This window comes from Sinocyclocheilus grahami, unplaced genomic scaffold (genome assembly GCF_001515645.1).
Source record: "Sinocyclocheilus grahami isolate Dianchi unplaced genomic scaffold, SAMN03320097.WGS_v1.1 scaffold1374.1, whole genome shotgun sequence".
NCBI classification, from domain to species: domain Eukaryota; kingdom Metazoa; phylum Chordata; class Actinopteri; order Cypriniformes; family Cyprinidae; genus Sinocyclocheilus; species Sinocyclocheilus grahami.
The window spans coordinates 199,185-217,818 of NW_015506553.1; the positions used below are offsets into that span (position 1 = coordinate 199,185).

The window sequence follows — 18,634 nt, forward strand, 5'->3', positions numbered from 1 at the left end:
CAGTTGCCAAATCACACTGTGATGCAGTTTAAGAGGCTTTATTGTGCATTGATAAAAGTTTAGCAGGATGTGGGGGGACCACACCATGGACGTCTCTAGGCCATTTTTAGGGGGGGGGGGCTATAGTCCGTTTTTCAGGACGTTCTTTTTCAATCCACAGACCGTGGTGGCGCAGAGTGAGAAACAGAGGACAAGGTGTGTGTTTATCGATAGATTGTTGTAATATCTGCATCTGTGCAGTTCTTTGTCATAAATCCAGTTTACAAAATATCATGGGGGAGAAATAATCGGTTCCCCATCTACTGTAGCCTAAGTTTTCACTGCGTTCACCCCTCATCACACCACAGCTGTTTCCTCCAGCGAAAATGTAGCACATATGAACGCATACTTTATAAAACGATCATCTTGCCAGTTTCATTTGAAAATGTAACTTTCAATATAATACATATTCCAGTGCATGTGGCAAAGAGGTTTGCATACTTGAGCTAAGGAAAGAGGGTTGTACTAGAAATGCAAACAGTAAAACTTTGTGTTTGTACAGTAAACAGGTTGTGTGTGTGAGATCATGAAGACTAGAATTTGGCTTATTCAGTACTCAAATGTAATACCTATCTATGCAATACAGTGGAATACTGCAATAAATTTAGTATACGACCCCTATTAATCAAACATATATATGTTTATTATTATTATTATTATACCCTCACTGGGGGCTTTCATACCCCCCTAAAATGAAAATCCTAGAATCGCCCCTGTAGTGCACCTTTTTGATCAGAAAGGAGGTGGACACCCAGGAACACGTTATCTTCAGATATTTGGAAAAAGACAGTGAATTGATCAATAAAATTTAATTAAATGTTAATAAAATTAAATTACATAAAATGTCAAATAAAATATAAATTTAATTTAAAAAAAAAAAAGAAAAGAATAGCAAAAGAGTATGATACAGCACAGATGCACTGCAATTGAATCTTTATTAACGGTTTCGAAAATTAAATGTAGTTCGTTTTAAATGGTGCCGAACGTGTCAGCTAAGAGACTATCAAAGTTTACAGGACAAGTAAATAAATAAATAAATCCCACACAAATGGTGAAAGATGAAAAATATTTTCTCTCTCTCTGGGACATAAAAATACCTGTCCTGTTTTTGGTCCCTGCACACCATATAAATAGACATCTCTTTGTCTATTTCAGGTAAATACTAGGGAAACCCCAGTGAACCAGTACTTTAATGCTGCTACAACAGAATAGGAACAGTTGTTCATGACAACATAAGGCCATACTGACGGATGTGGGATATTAACAGTGACAGAAGAAGGCCTGCACACTCAAATCCGCTATGCCAAGTAGGTTAAGTATGGATTTAAAATGCATACATACAATGCAATTATACAGACCACATTGAAGGGTTACACTTTCGCCTTAGTGACAGGGTTGACAGTTTTACAGTTCACTCAGCCATTACTACTCTTGCGCTCAAGGTTATGAAACTATTAGTGTTTATTAGAAGAAGAATGCTGATATTTCTACAAACATCCAGTTGTCAATAATCATTGTTTACTGTATAAATCATGGTAACGGGGTTGACTGACAAACCCTACAAAATGTAAGATAGTGCTAAAAATAGGGTATTGTTTTTTTAATTATGATTTCATATATATATATATACATATGTAATATTTCCATTTAATGTTAGTAATTAGTTATGATGCAATACAGGGTTGACAGATAACCTGGGGATGCAAATTTAAGTCTTTTTTTTTTTTTTTATTCAACCTGTCTATTAAAGTCTGAATAAATAATGTAAGTATACATAAGCAGAGTAAATACAATATACTAGCTTAAATAAATATACATATGCAAATGAGTGTCCTGCTGTTTAGCCTACACATTTATTCATGACATATGTAATATTTCCATTTAATGTTAGTAATTAGTTATGATGCAATACAGGGTTGACAGATAACCTGGGGATGCAAATTTAAGTCTTTTTTTTATTTTTTATTCAACCTGTCTATTAAAGTCTGAATAAATAATGTAAGTATACATAAGCAGAGTAAATACAATATACTAGCTTAAATAAATATACATATGCAAATGAGTGTCCTGCTGTTTAGCCTACACATTTATTCATGAGGGACAAAAACCAACCTTTTCGTGAGGCAATGAGCCACAAAAACAAGCTTTCACTTTTTTTTTTTAGCCATTTATAACCCAGCAAATGTGTCTGCTGTGATGATTTTACCCGTCTATAACATTGGACTATTCTCACAGGTCAAACTTTGAGTCCCCAAGCTGGAGGACATCGACTCTCTGATATGCAGGTTACAAAAGCCGTCAGTCATTCATACTCACGTCCCGAGGATTTCCTTCATCTCAAATATCTTCCTGATATCATCCACTTGCTTTTTCCACGATCCATTCACAGATTCCTCGCTTCCCCTGGCCATGGTGCTTCCAGGGTGAGCGCTGCCTCCGAATAACCGTCTTAACGCGTCAATCTTTCCAGCCTTACAGGAAACACAAACGGATAAAGCCGCGAACGCGAGTGTCGGTTTCTGTGACTGTATGACCGGTTTTAACCGTTGCCCGCATTCCGTTTCATGCCGCCCGGTTACGGTACCGCCAACAGAACGAGGACTGACCGACGCACAGCGACTAAATCCAATCGCGCCTCACTGACTCACCGCGACGAGACGCGCTCGAGCTGAACCAACAGTGTGTAACGCGCGCGCAAAAGCGTGATTCCGTGTTCTCGAGGTATTGCAAAGTAACGTTGGGGCTGCTGTACCGCACCGGTTGACAAAATGATGCAGCTGTTGTTGCCCGGTAAATAACCGGTGAGCGCGTGAGGGATGTTAGCAGACGGCGGAACAGACTGCGTCAGGAACGGTACACCTGCTGCATCAAGAGCAATAACTACTGCATTCATCATTAGCCATACAAACTCAGTGGCGTGAGGAAGACACTTAGATAAACGGTCTGTTTAAATAAATATTTTGGTCTAATTTATCTAATTAAAAAATCTGTTTTAGAGGGGGAAAAAAACTTTAAAAACACAAATAGATGAAGTATAATGCACAAAATTAACGCTTAAATGGATATTTTCTTCTTTCTTCAGAAATGTTATGGAAGCAAAATGGCTCCAAATCTCATAATTGACCAGTGCATGAAAAAAAAGCAATGGTTTTGCCTGTAGTGTCTTGCCTTAATATCAATAGCTTAAAAATCCAAAACAATGTAATGCTGTTAAAATACTAAATCACCTACCTTTGCTTTTTATGAATGAACTTTTTTTTCCAGGACATAATTTCTTCATGGATGTCTAAAGGAAACATGGACATTTTTCACAAGACATTAACTGTAATTCATTTGAACCGACTGATTAGGATTGAATATACTAAATGACAGACAAACAGGTTTAATTATAAATCTATTTGCTTTGCATGATGAGTATGTTAACGGTAAATTACAAACTTTTTTTTTTTCATTTTTATTTTATTTTTTATCTCCAGAATAAGTATTCAAGTACAAATTCAGTTTCGTCCACAACATTACGACTACTGAAAACAATGCCTATAATTCAACATTATAAATTGGATTTGGATGGGATTGTCACAGGTAAAGATTCACAGCAACATAAACTAGATATCAAAACAAAAATATTCATTTTCGATTAATACTTTCACGTCGTAAACAAGTAACAATCGATTCATTTTTGTTATTTCTGATTCTACATTCATCTGGAAAGAGTCCATTTCCAAGCAGCCCTTAATTCACATGCACACATTTAATGCACCAACATTTTGATCGTGAGCCACTACTAGTTCACATCACAATATTCATCTCAATGCTGCAACAAATATTATTTATATTCTTTTCTTTGCCTCCATAGTCTTCCGCCTTCGGCACATTTATCAAAAATTTAATTTAAAAGTGCTTTGAAAAATTACATACAATATGTATGTATGCTTTGTTCGTTTTCTACATTTCTTCTATATAATAAAATTTTTCTGTGCCAAATATTATTTCTGAAATATCAATTCTGATACTTTCAAAAGGTGTACTGATAAGCTGATTTAGATGTCAGTAAGAAATGTTCAGTCAACAGATGTTCCCTTATACCTAAATAAGGGGATACATTGAACAGCCAAACCTGCAATATGCCTCTGTTTAGTGCTCAGGCTACAAACAGTACTTGGAGTTTGTTGTCAGTGTACCAGTCATAGCTTGTTTGCTACAATAAGACGATCATTTCTTGAGGTTTATGGTTGTGTGGTCTCAGGAGAAAGACGCGGTCAGGATGGCTTCATGCTGCTGATGGTGGAGGGTACCGATGCCCACGGCAGGAGCGGGTAATGCTGGTCTGCTGACTAATCTCAACTGAGGGAACAAATCACGAGATCAACGTCAATCATTTTGCAATAAATCAGTGCTAATTGAATGAATGTCAAAAATGTAAGCTAAGAGGCGATCAAGGCATTAGCTAAGAAGCCCTCTATTAGCGTGAAGTGGTGAACCTGACCTTGCAGGCTAACTGTTTTTTGAATCTCGGTGATACAAATGACCAGCAGCCCATGTTCTGTGGCTCCTCTTGACTCCAGATCAAATCTGTAACAAAAACAGAAATTATACTAGTTGATATGGAATAATATAATATAATATAATAAGAACTGGCCATGTTTTCGGTTTAAATGTGTCGGCTTACAATAGAGTTTGCTGTTAGCATGTTCACAACTAACAACAACAATACTGCAATAAGCATTAAATATATACACTACTGTTCAAAAGTTTAGGGTCAGAATATTTTTTAAATGACTTTTTAATTCAGCAAGGATGCATTAAATTGATCATAAGTGATGACATTTTTCAAAAGAGAGATTTCTATTTAAAATTACTTCTGTCCTTTTGAACATTCTGCACAAAAATATTAAGCAGCACAATTATTTTCAACATTGATAATAAGAAATGTTTCTTGAGCAGAAAATTAGCATATTAGAATGATTTCTGAAGGATCATGTGACACTGAAGACTGGAGTAATGATGCTGAAAATTCATATATAAAATATATTAAATTATATACAAAAAGAAAACTATATATATTTTTTTTTTTTAAATTTTTTTTTACTGTAAAGAGATTCCTTTCAACTTTTTTTTTTATCTTACTGACCCCAAACTGTGGTATTGCGTTTATAGAAAATTCATATATAAAATATATTAAATTATATACAAAAAGAAAACTATATATATTTTTTTTTTTTAAATTTTTTTTTACTGTAAAGAGATTCCTTTCAACTTTTTTTTTTATCTTACTGACCCCAAACTGTGGTATTGCGTTTATAATAAACAAATATTTTGAATCAGATATAATATGTCTCATATATTTCATCCTATAAGGAAAAGCAAGTATAATGTCGTATTTCTTTTTTCATGGAGCTCCGTGTATTGCATTCTGGGATTGCCGAAAGGCTTTTTATCAACACCTCTGCACGTTTGCGATTCCTTACGAAGGCCACTCACTGAGCAATTGCCACAATACCAAAGAAACAAATGCTAATTAAGACAATCCTTTGAGTGTTCCATGAATAAAAGATGTGTATATGAGCAACTCACCTTTGGCGTTTGTGTATTTATTTAGTTCCTGTTGTAGGGCTTCTGTGGGGAAAGGACACAGTTCCTCCACTCTGATCAGCGCTGTGCTTTTTTCTGCCTCTGGTAACGTCTCTCTATGTTTCAGCAGGGCATAGTAATGTTTACCTGAGCAAAACAGAATCCGCTGCACACTGCAAGAGCAAGGAAGGAAGGGAAATAATACTTTTATTCAGCAAGTATGCATTAAAATAATTAAAAGTGACAGTAAAGACGTTTACATTATTACAAAATACTTCTATTTCAAATAAATGCTGTTATATTAGCAGAACAACTGTTTTCAACATTGATAATAATAAGAAATGTTTCTTGAGCAGCAAATCAGCATATTAGAATGATTTCTGAAGGAACATGTGACACTGAAGACTGGAGTAACGATGCTGGAAATTCAGCTTTACTACCATAGGAATAAATTATATTTTATTTTACATTCTAATACAAAACAGTTATTTTAGATAGTAATAATATTTCAGATTATTACGGTTTTTTTCATCAAATAAATGGTGACCATAAGAGACTTTCTTCAAAAATGTGTTTTAAAAAAAGTGACTGAATGAAGATACCTTGCAGGGTTTACAGAAGTATCACCAATGACAGGCTTAAAGGAAGTTCCTGGTCCCATACCAGCCAAGCTTGACACTGCTCCCTAGTGCCAAATAGAGATGAATAATAAAACAACAAAACAAAACGCTCTTTTTTTCAGTAAGGAATTAGTATTTAAAAATATGAATATCTCTAACGTACAGAAAAGCGCAGCAGAGTCTTAGGAGAGGCCACGATTAGCGGCTTCCTGAAATTTCTAATCATTTGTCTCCGCAAAAGGTGATAGTATTGAGCTGGTAGGGTAGGATTGACCACTCCCATGTTCACCGTGTCACCGTCCACATCTTCCTCTTTACTGTCACAGAGCTGCAGGAGGAAGAAAGTGCAATTACGAAGATTATCAGTGATGCTGAAAGATTCAGTCTGTACTTTTCCTGTAAGAGAGCATGCATTAACTCGCCTGTAAGAAACGCTCGATTCGGCAGGATGAATGCTCTGGTCCGGCTCCATCGTATCCGTGTGGCAGTAAGATGACCAATCCACTCTGCAGGAGCCATTTCGCCTCTCCTTAAGAAGTTTTACCACAAAACAGGATTTAGGCTCTAAATGTGTATTTAACCATTTGACCAAAGCTTGTGTAAAACACTGCAAATTATACTGTGATCCTTAGCATTTGACTGCATTTTTTTTTTTACCTCCAGAGAGGAAAGTGTCAAATATTATCTGGGCGCCGTTGAAGAAATCTCCAAACTGAGCCTCCCAGATGGGCAGCAGTCTAGGCAGAGCAATGCTCATTCCATACTCAAACCCCAGAACAGCTTCCTCTGAAAGAGCACTGTTGCACACCTGCAAGGACACACACACACAACAACATAATTATTATATGCTGTAAAATGTGGTGGCATAAAGAATTAAAACAGCAAACCACCCAGCTCAGGAATGAAGAGCAGCTGGAGTATTGAGTTACAAAGCTAATACGTTACATGCCATCAACCAAACAGCCTAAACTAAAATGTACTATTAAAAACACATAATATACATACACATAAAAAGTGATAAATGATTGCAGCAATGCATAACTCATGTTTGCAGTAAACGGGGCCTGTTGTGGCTCACCTCCAAGTGGCCTTTCTGTTCAGGGCTGATGTGATTGAGGGGGATGTACATGTCGTTGGTTTCCTGACACACAACCATAGCGTGACGCTGACTGAACGTACCCCGGCCAACATCCTGACCACTGATACGGATATCAAATCCTGCATAAAATATATATAAAAATGGGTTTTTAAACTTTTTGATGCTAATATATTTTCATGTACTCTGACGTCAAAACTTTAGGGTCAGTTTTTTTTTTTTAAAGAAATTATTCAGCAAGGATACATTAAATTGATCAAAGTGACTTTTACATTATTACAAAAGATTTGTTTTTCAAACAAAAAAGTTCTGTTCTTTTGAACTTTCTATTCATCAAAGAATCCTGAGAAAATGTACCACAGTTTCCACTAAACAACCGTTTTCAACAATGATAATAATAAGAAATGTTTCATCAGCATATATTAGAATGATTTCTGAAAGATCATGTGACACTGAAGACTGGAGTAATGATGCTGAAAATTCAGCTTTGCGTCACAGGAATAAATTACATTATAAAATATATTATAATAGAAATTGCAATAACGTTTCAGAATATTATTGTTTTTACTGTATTTTTTTATTGAGCATTAGAAATGTTTTTAAACATTAAAAAAATCTTACCAACCACAAAATTGGAATATTAGTGCATAACAACTTATTTAAAAAAAGTAGCAATAGTATACAGCACATTTGCAAAATGATTGGCTTTTATATTATCATTGCACTGAAGCAAAAAGAAAATAAATTAAATATTATCTGGAAAATATTTTGTTTGTATTAAGCTGACAAAGAATCATTTCTACTAGAGTACAGTTCAATAAATTCTGTTATATCAGGAAAATAAATTAAAACATTTTTTAGAATCTAAATTAGTCAAAAAATCTCCAAAACACCAGTGCACAACCTAAAGGCAACAGAGATTGGAAAAAAAATCTGTATAAAAGATACAAATTAAAAGCACAAATTATTCTTGAATGTTTTAACAGTGCAAGGAAGGAGAGAGGAATACTTTACCCTGGCACAGCAATGTGCCAAACGCCAGGGCTTCCGCTGTGGACCAGTCTAATTTTGTGCCCTCTTCCAGTTTCTGCAGGCGTGCCTGTGACAAACCAAGACATTTGTTCAGGCATGTTCAAATCAACTAGAACGCATCAATTCTTTACTGAGTAACCTAATTCTAAAGAGCCATTCACATAGACATTTTCAGTGTTGTCATCTTATGGCTGTATAGATCGTTATAGTTTGTGTTCCTACTGTTACATAATATATGCATAAAAGTTAAACCTCTCAACTGTCATGTTGCTTTTATATAAAATACCATAAAACAGCACAAAATGAGGGCAAAGATCAAGTGAGGTGTTTCATTACCAGCACGTGTGTCTTTCTCAGGTGACTGTGCAGTTGAATCTCCTCAGGTACATCTACTGATCTGGCACCTACGAACTGCAGCAGCGGCAGTGCTACGCCTGTGTCCCAGAATGAGACTCTGTTCTGGGGCTCCACCAGGTCTCCCCAGCGCCCCTGGAGGTTGGTGGGCGGAGGGCTGTAGAGGGTCGTGTTGTTCAGTCGGTCGTTGAGCACAGCGTAGTGGGTGGTCTTGATCTGTCCACGCTCTTCCTCTGTCATCAGACCCTCAGCGATGAGTTGGTCGGCATATGAATCTGGGATACTTTTTCTCGACCTAGAATGGCCACGAAATAAGGAAAATTAAACGTAACTTTTTAGAAATATGTTATAAAATAAAGGCGGTTTCATCTGTTAAAATCAGAATTGCCAAAACAGTGACTGGTAGAAGTACCCACCGGATAATTTTATACATTGCGGGGTTTGTGAAAAAGGGTTCGTCCAGCTCATTGTGCCCCCACTGGCGGTAACAAAGCAGGTCTACAATAACATCTTTTCTGAAGCGTCTCTGGTACTCCACGGCCAGCCGGGTCGCCCTGAGGACCTCCTCAGCATCATCGCCATTCACATGGATTATTGCAGATCCTACCATTTTACCTAAACGGCAACAAACAGAATTGCAAAAATGTTGTTTAAAATAATAATTACAAAAAATAACTTTTTACTTCATAATTAAAAAAATAACAATTTTTCATTTGTTTAATTTAATGTAATGCATAACTAAAAGTAAAATCTAAATAAATAAACAACAACAACATATATATATATATATATATATATATATATATACATATATATGTCAAAACCTAATAAAAATTACAAAACACATAACAACATCCCTAAAACCTTTAACTAAAAATAAAATATAAAAACGAATTCCAATATTAATAAAAACTATAATTGTATCTCAATGAAACTAAAATAACACTGGTGCAGAAATTCAGGCATGTGATCAGCTAAGGACAAAAAAGAAAACAGTTTTTTTAACCATTCAATATGACTATATAAAATAACAATACTTTATTTTTTTAAATTACAAAAAATAAATTATAATAAGTTAAAAATTTTTTACATTAAATTAATAAAGAAATATCATTATTGCAATAATACTATTGCATTGTTAAATAAATTTTTTTGTATTATTATGTCAAAACCTAATAAAAATTACAAAACACATAACAACATCCCTAAAACCTTTAACTAAAAATAAAATATAAAAACGAATTCCAATATTAATAAAAACTATATTTGTATCTCAATGAAACTAAAATAACACTGGTGCAGAAATTCAGGCATGTGATCAGCTAAGGACAAAAAAGAAAACAGTTTTTTTAACCATTCAATATGACTATATAAAATAACAATACTTTATTTTTTTAAATTACAAAAAATAAATTATAATAAGTTAAAAATTTTTTACATTAAATTAATAAAGAAATATCATTATTGCAATAATACTATTGCATTGTTAAATAAATTTTTTTGTATTATTATTATTATTAGTAGTAGTAATAATAATAATTATTATTTTATTTTACAAAACAACAAAATTACAATGCTTACATTTATGCTTTCTTAAGTTTATTTGCTTTCAAATGTTAAGCCATAGAGCTTTAATTTGCTTTGAAAATTGCAGGGAAACCTCAAAGGTACGGTCACGTTAACTACTGTTGGGTAAATTTATAATTTAATATAACCATTATATAAATTTCCCTTATTTGGATGGAAAAATGTGATTGACATTTAAACCACACAATTATTGTGGTTATCTCAAATAATTGCAATCAGACTGAATGAGACACAATGAGACAATTAATCAATAATAATAATTGCGACAGGCCAATCTTGGGTCCCACATCTCAGGCTGGAAAATATGGAAATCCATATACTGGGGAAACTAAAATAAATAAATACATCACTCACACTCTGGCATGTACATACCAACATCACTACAGTACAGAGATGATCGGCCCCTCTCTGAGGGAGTGGTGTAGCCCACTTGATTGTTCACGATGAGGTGGATGCTTCCACCTACTCTAAAATGGGGGAGATTTGACAGGGTGAATGTCTCGGTTACGATGCCTTGGCCTGAAAACGAAGCATCGCCATGAACCTGCACAGAACAGATAAACTATTACGTTATATCATCAACTACTACGTATTAGCAAGGTGTATAATGTTGTTATTAGTGAACTTTACTAATCTGGAAACTAATACAGACATCCTAAAACTGATTGAAACATCTCTGCTCAGGACCTGCAGGCAGATGACTTTGTCTCCTGGTTGTGCATGAGGGTCAGCGGAGTAATCGCCGTCCTGTTTGACTTGCTGACGGCCACGAGTCTTTCCTTGCGTCACAGGGTTGATGGCCTCCAGGTGGGAGGGGTTCGGCAGCATAGTGACACGGAGAGGGTGTTCCGCCCCAAAGTCCAGCTCCACCGTGGAGGTTAAATGGGACAGCACGTCTCCAATAGAGGGAGAGTTCTCCGGAAACTCGCTGAGACCCCTCATCTTACGGAACATGAGCTGAGAGCGAGAAATTAAGAAGTATTTGGTTTGTCAAAAGTGTAATAACAGCTGCAGGCAATGACTCAATTAAAATGTTCCCACAAACCGGTTACAAAATAAACTACCATTCCCTGGAGAATGAGTCTATTCATGTAGTATGAAGAGGTAGAGATTGTGACTCAGATGATTAGATGTTAGGAAGAAACAATGGGTGAGGAATTAAACCAAGATGGCATAAACATAACTGACAAGGAAGAAAAACAAGGAATCAATTCCAAACCGAAGCTGTGCATGCAAACACAATTTTAAAGGGGTCCTATTATACTCATTTACAAAGTCTTGATTTTGTTTTGGGGGATGTACTAGAACAGGCTCTCATACTAGGTTGTTCGAAAAACATTATTACAACACCCTCTCTCCCCAGTTTGGCATGAACAGCTTGAATAGTTCCTGTATCAAATGAAGGCCTTCCTTCTGAAATACGAGATGTGCTGTGATTGGTTTGCTGGGCCAGTGTGTGCTGTGATTGGTTAGCTGGGCCAGTGTGTGCTGTGATTGGTTAGCTGGGCCAGTGTGTGCTGTGATTTCACTCATCCCATTCGTCGATATTTGTGATATCACAAATCCCAGAAAATATGCGTTGTAGTCCAAACGAGTCGTTCGTTGTAGTTTTTTTAAAAAGTGATTTCTGTTAAATAAAATATCTCCTTTTGAAGTGAACTTTGTAACTTTGCAGATCTTTTTTTATGCTCAAACAGCAACATTACAGACTAACTAAAGTTGAAAAAGTGAAAAAGCATAATAGAACCCCTTTAAAGGAAAATTCACGCAAAAATGTAAATTCTGTCATCATTTACTCCCCCTCAAACCTCTATGAATTTCTTTCTAACATAATAGTAGCTATTTTGAGTTTTTTTTTTGTGCATATAATGGAAGTCAATAGTAATCAAAACTGTTTGGCTAACAACATTCTTCAAGATATTTTCTTTTATGATCCACAGAAGAACAAAATTCATACAGGTTTGGAACAACATGAGGGTGAATAAGCGATCAAAGAATTTTTGTGTGAACTATCCCTTTAAGGGTCATCACTTAAAACAAAATAACAAATAAGATAAGTCTCTGATATCAAGTGAAAATATTACTTTGCATTTTCAAATTTAAAACAATATTCCCATTACAAACATATAGTATTTCCAGCTTACCTTTAAATTAATTTTAAATTGATATTTTCATAAGATTAATTACTGTGACTTTATTAGTGTAGATTAGAATTTAAATAGCTTTTTTTATTTTATTTTATTACATATTTCAGAAACTGTTTTACTTGACTTTTAATTTTGTATTCTGTTTTATTAGCAATTCTCTTTTTGTTTTCATGGCTGTAAACAAAAGTATCAAGTATCAACCTCTGGAGGGAACTGCAGTAGTCCGGTGAGGAGGTTGAGACGTCCACGGTGAGGCATTCCCATGACCACGTCTGTCACTCCACTATACGCCGCAGAACGGAAGAGCTCGTAGAAAAATCCCATCATGCTCTCTGCTCCCTCACCTCCATATCGTTTAACAGTGGCAAACTTGGTGGCTAAAAAGTGGTCAAATTCCTTTAAAAAGAGAACACAGGAGATGCACATTTGCTGATGACAGTGGAATCAAGTGTGTACATGTTACATGTTATTCAAAGTGTTACAGTCATCCTGAGGCATTAAAAAAAAAAAGTGACTAAATGCAAATGGCTGTGTTACCTGTGACTCAAGCATCAGTTTAGCCAGCTGTCTCCTCTCCTCCGGTGAAAACGCCTCTTTCTTGAGCTCCTCAAATCGGTCTGCAAACCATTCTCTTTCCTGCAAGCTCTGGAGCTGAGTGGTTTCCACTGAGATTCTCCCACAGTATGTTCTCTCCAGATAGGCCAACACCTCTTCAGAGGTCGCCTCGGCTTTCCCAAAATGCCGCAATCCTGGAATGACGACAAATAAAAATGTAAGGAGATAAATGGACCAAACTAAAGAAGTATTATTTTAAAATAATGTTCTGTGGTAGACATGTGCCGGTATTCGGTAATACGATATATCACGATAACGAACATGCACGATATTGTTATCGTGGTAGGCACCTCAAAATACCATGAATAATTATTACAAATTATTCAGATTTTTTAAAATGCATTTAAAGAATACTTTTCCCATAAACTGGTTAAAATGCACAACACCGCTGTATGCTGCGTCACAGACACATGCGGACTCTCATGTAAACAAGCCCAATGGATGAGAAGCGCATGATGGGAGGAGTCAAAGCGTTAGTCATCCCGAGGCATTAAAAAAAGAAAAGTGACTAAACGCAAATGGCTGTGTTACCTGTGACTCAAGCATCAGTTTAGCCAGCTGTCTCCTCTCCTCCGGTGAAAACGCCTCTTTCTTGAGCTCCTCAAATCGGTCTGCAAACCATTCTCTTTCCTGCAAGCTCTGGAGCTGAGTGGTTTCCACTGAGATTCTCCCACAGTATGTTCTCTCCAGATAGGCCAACACCTCTTCAGAGGTCGCCTCGGCTTTCCCAAAATGCCGCAATCCTGGAATGACGACAAATAAAAATGTAAGGAGATAAATGGACCAAACTAAAGAAGTATTATTTTAAAATAATGTTCTGTGGTAGACATGTGCCGGTATTCGGTAATACGATATATCACGATAACGAACATGCACGATATTGTTATCGTGGTAGGCACCTCAAAATACCATGAATAATTATTACAAATTATTCAGATTTTTTAAAATGCATTTAAAGAATACTTTTCCCATAAACTGGTTAAAATGCACAACACCGCTGTATGCTGCGTCACAGACACATGCGGACTCTCATGTAAACAAGCCCAATGGATGAGAAGCGCATGATGGGAGGAGTGAAGGAGACATGCTGAATGAAAATGCACATTCACTCTCTGACAGCAGATGGCGCTGATGGTTATTGTTTTTATTTTCAAGTTTACAGGTTGTATCTCCCAGGAACATTTACCTCAAGATCAGCAGCCTGGTCACAGCATGGTGCCGTGTTACTTTTGGATAAAGATGGTGAATTGACCTTTTTTACCAAGTCACACGAGTTATTACAGGGCCCCCTTTTCAATATTCTCGGAAAATAGGCCACTCACTGTCCTTTCTGTACAATGTCTGTAATCTCCTGGATACATTAGCAATTTAAGGGTTAAATAAGATAAATTTTTTTCCTCAGAGTAACTATCACATTTAGTTAAAATCAGAATTGTGATCTATAAACTCACAATTGCAGTAAAAACTCAAAATTGTGTGATAATTTTTTATTTTTATTTTTGTTAATTATGTGGTGGAAATAAGCTTCCATAATTCCTGTAGTGAAAAGCAACTAATGAATTCAGTGGAGTCCTTTGGTTTAAATATTAACTTTCACTTCAGATGTATGGTTCTGTTTCAGTTCTAGTACTAGTATTTATTTTTTAATAATAACTATTTCACTTTCCAGCGTACTTATTAGATACACCTTTATTATAGTACACTAGCACACAATTTTAAGCCTACATTAGTAAGCACACAACTTACAATAGCTGTTTACTTAGTATTTAGCATTTAGTACTTAGTAGTATACTTAGTATTTACGGCTAATTACAGTAACCAGGTCGTTTGAATAGTTGTTGAATATGAGATGTACATTTTTTTGAAGGACAAAGAATGCATTGTATAGTGATATTTTCAGGAGCCTACCTACTATTAGCGCTAGTAACATAATAGATTCTAGTTCGTTTCAAGGACTACATGCAAAAACTGGTTGCCATGTATTTTGTCTTCCACCCTGAGAACATGTTGCGTTTTTGTTCGCGTGGAAACACATTTTAGATTGAGCTCTGGTCCTGTGAATGAAAGACCCTCCCTTGTTGCTGCGACGCCTGTTTCTTCAGACCGTCATCACTAGCGAATCGCTTCAATGGGACTTCGGGCTATCCAAAGCACCATCGATTGTGCCTACCTTTTTGAAGGCCACTAGAACTGCTGGAGGCTAGATCTGCTGCTGCTGGTTTGTCTGTTCGTTCTCAAAGAAAGAGGACGTGTAGCGTTTTTTCTTCTTCTTTTTTCCAAGAGAAGCTGTAACACAATAGGGACACTCGAGTTATGAAGGCTCGACGGATGACTGGCGCTGTCCGTTCAGCACCACCTTGCGCCCAATGACACCGTAAAAAACCTTCCTGACTCCCTTAAACCCGAGCCGGGGGGTCAGGATATTGGCTTATTGGAGGGAAAACGCGTTCGCATCTGTCCTTAGAAGTCATTCAAGTGTGTGAAGGGTTTTGGATTTCTATTGTTGGCATGGACACTTTGAGACGCACCTGGCACGATCGAAAACACATTTGAATTTTCTGAACATGGGTCCCAGCGGTATGATGACGGTCCATGGGTTGGAGATATGACTAGAGAGGTACGCGATGGGCCAAGGGGACGACAAGGATCGCATCGTGATCAACGTCGGAGGAATCAAGCACCAGACCTACCGCAGCACCCTGCGCACCCTGCCCGGCACTCGACTCTCCTGGCTGGCGGAGCCCGACGCGCCTAATAACTTCGATTATGATGCGAATATCGGTGAGTTTTTCTTCGATCGTCACCCCGGCGTTTTCGCCCACATTCTTAACTATTACCGCACGGGCAAGCTGCATTGCCCGGCGGACGTGTGCGGACCTTTGTATGAGGAGGAGCTGGCGTTTTGGGGGATCGACGAGACGGACGTGGAACCGTGTTGTTGGATGACCTACCGGCAGCATCGAGAGGCGGAGGAGGCTTTGGACAGTTTCGCCGGGGGTGCTCTTGAACTCGGACATGAAGACCTGGAGCCTGAGGGGGTAGCTGAGGCGGCCGAGGGGGATGAGGGTGTTGAGATGACCCGGAGACTGGCGCAAGGCGACTCGCCCGATAACAGGTCCGGGCGCTGGAGCAGATGGCAAAAGAAGACGTGGGCACTCTTTGAGGACCCGTATTCCTCAAAATACGCACGGGTGAGTTCATTGAGAAATGCTGTTATCTGTGTTTTTTTTTTTTTAAAACGATGGTTTGCTGGACATCCAGCGTGAAAAGTATCCCAAACCTCTTTAAAACCAGCTTACTGACCAGTAAACCAGCTTAGGCATAGTCCAATGCAGTTTGCAAAATGGTCAAATGATCCCAATGAGCCCATCGGTGACTCTTGATTTTGATTGATCATTTGAGAAATCAGTGATAAACACAACCATGCCAACCGGGTCATTCCACAAAACGGTGTGTTTTCCATTTTGAAGAGATGATTTTTGTTGGAAAAAAAGTACAATTTAGTAAATTTCTGTAAGATTTTAAACATTATGCCAAAGAAAAACGACTAAGTGAAGCTAAATGTTTAAAACTTTTAAAACTAAACTTTATATAGTTGAATATAACAATGCCTGTTGACAATTTAGTTTATAATTCATTTAGCAATTACTAGCAATTTCTAAAAATAGAATTTAATGATTTTACACACACACACACACACACACACACACACACACACATTTGAAAATATTTACATAGAATAAATACAAAATACTATGTATGTAATATAAACTGTATTTAAAAATATATTATTATATGTATATTATAAAAATGTTAAATATTTAAGTAAATAAATAAATAAATATGTTTATTTATTTATTGGAATGGGATAAAAACAAATCCGCATAGAAAAATTAAAAGGAAAATAAATAAAATAATATTTTTTTTTGTGGAAAGAAAAATAACTATTATAAGTCATTGTTTACTCACAGAATTTTGAATTTATTATTATTATTTATTTTAATTTTTTTTGGTGTAATGACCCAATCGTAGACTTGGAGAGATACAGAGAGTCTGGGTGACCACATGTCTGAGCACATCCCACAACTCTGGGTGACCTTGAAATAATACTCACCTTCTCTTTAGTGAGATAAAAGAAGGCATGAGATGGAGGCATAAATTATGTCATGCACTCTCATGATTTTATGGTATAAAATAACTCCATTGGTTTGTGAGTCTTTTCCACAGTGCACATTAGTTTTGTTGTCTCCTCTGCCTGATGATCAAGTGACTGTGATTTGCTGACTGGCTAGGGGCTGGAAATAAAGACTGCTCATATCCTTGCTTGTCCATACAGTTCATGTTTTGTTCAGGAGCACGCTGCCACTAAATGCAGCTTGCCTGTTTTGATGTGTGACAAGTAGCCACCTCACCCCTACAGACAAGCTCATACACACAACCTCAAGGCACGCAAACACTAAAGATGCACTTGCATAAAGTATTTAAGGCCACTTGTGCTGTAAAAGACACACTCCCCTTGAGACTTTATGGGTATTTCATTAGCTCATTTCAAATGTCAGCTCTTTGCCCGCACCGCTGTCCCATCATTGCTCTCAGCAGGAACACTGTAAGCTCTTAATCGGAGATGAACGCCATCCCAGCATTTCCACGAGTTTTGGCAGCCAGGTTAAAACAGGTCAGCTCTACTGACTCTAGCCCACCGCTTTGGCACTGACAGAGCAGGAGAAGGATGTCCTCCAAAATCTAAGCGAGCAGATTGTAGAAAAAAACTTAGATATACAATGGTGTCCAAAAGTTAGGATTTTAAATGTTTTTGAAGAAGTCTCTTTTGCTAACCAAGACTGCACTTGTTTGATCAAAATATACAGTAATATTGTGAAATATTATTACAATTTCAAACAACAGTTTTCTATTTGAATATATTTTGGAAAACTTAATTTTCAGCATCATTACTTCAGTCTTCAGTGTCACATGATCCTTCAGAAATCATTCTAATATGCTGATTTGCTGCTCAATTGTTATTGGTACTCAGTTATTAAAGGGGTCATATGATGCGATTTCAAGTTTTCCTTTCTCTTTGGAGTGTTACAAGCTGATTGTGCATAGATGAGATCCCGGAAGTTGCAAAGACTAAAGTCTCAAAACCAAAGAGATATTCTTGATCAAAGTTAAGACTCTGCCACGCCTCCTAAAACGGCTCGTTCTAACACGCCCCCACATATCTACCTCACTATGTGGAAATATTTGCATAATGCCGCCCAAATGTTCACGCAAAGAAAGAAGGCGTGGTTTCAGTAACCGCAGTTAGTGTTGAAGCAGCATGTCAGGGAGACGCTGTGTGTTTCTAGGCAAAAGCAAAAGCACTTTATTTGGCCTTCCGAAAGTAGATGCATTTAGGAATCTTTAAGATTACTTACAACAGAACAGCAATGCATTTTATGGACAACCGTTTCGTGAACCTAGGAGAGGAGGTAATTTTGACCTTGCTATGACAATCTGGCGCTTCTGAATCAGCTACTGTTTTGTTATTAGTTTAAGTATTTGCTATTGACTGTTCAAATGCGGAGTTTTGC

The 18,634-nt window shown here is 36.8% G+C and overlaps 3 protein-coding genes across 5 annotated transcripts in view; 1 reads left to right on the top strand and 2 right to left on the bottom strand.

Moving 5' to 3' along the window:
- Window positions 1–2,932, bottom strand: part of LOC107569715 (calcium/calmodulin-dependent protein kinase type 1D-like) — a 21,452-nt gene extending 18,520 nt beyond the window's left edge. The window contains exon 1 of one of the 2 annotated variants that reach the window (XM_016255862.1): window positions 2,356–2,930. In XM_016255862.1, coding sequence (XP_016111348.1) covers window positions 2,356–2,450 — 95 coding nt within the window. In that variant the 5' untranslated portion in view covers window positions 2,451–2,930. Of the gene's footprint in view, window positions 1–2,355 lie in introns of both variants that reach the window. The other variant, XM_016255863.1, reaches the window with a different exon arrangement.
- A 521-nt stretch (window positions 2,933–3,453) lies between these two features.
- Window positions 3,454–14,124, bottom strand: LOC107569696 (probable 2-oxoglutarate dehydrogenase E1 component DHKTD1, mitochondrial). The gene is made up of 16 exons (XM_016255834.1): window positions 14,085–14,124; window positions 13,593–13,804; window positions 12,648–12,842; window positions 10,987–11,256; window positions 10,672–10,843; window positions 9,129–9,327; window positions 8,695–9,007; window positions 8,341–8,425; window positions 7,309–7,448; window positions 6,888–7,038; window positions 6,653–6,759; window positions 6,394–6,558; window positions 6,213–6,295; window positions 5,614–5,783; window positions 4,526–4,611; window positions 3,454–4,383 (listed from the first exon to the last, which is right to left on the bottom strand). Exons 1-16 carry the CDS (start codon window positions 14,122–14,124, stop codon window positions 4,282–4,284), a joined length of 2,490 nt encoding a protein of 829 aa, XP_016111320.1. The 3' UTR covers window positions 3,454–4,281.
- A 997-nt stretch (window positions 14,125–15,121) lies between these two features.
- The window catches only part of LOC107569720 (potassium voltage-gated channel subfamily C member 1-like), a 23,304-nt gene continuing 19,791 nt past the window's right edge, over window positions 15,122–18,634 (top strand). For both annotated transcript variants that reach the window (XM_016255867.1, XM_016255866.1), the window contains exon 1: window positions 15,122–16,252. In XM_016255867.1, coding sequence (XP_016111353.1) covers window positions 15,686–16,252 — 567 coding nt within the window. In that variant the 5' untranslated portion in view covers window positions 15,122–15,685. The remainder of the gene's footprint in view (window positions 16,253–18,634) is intronic.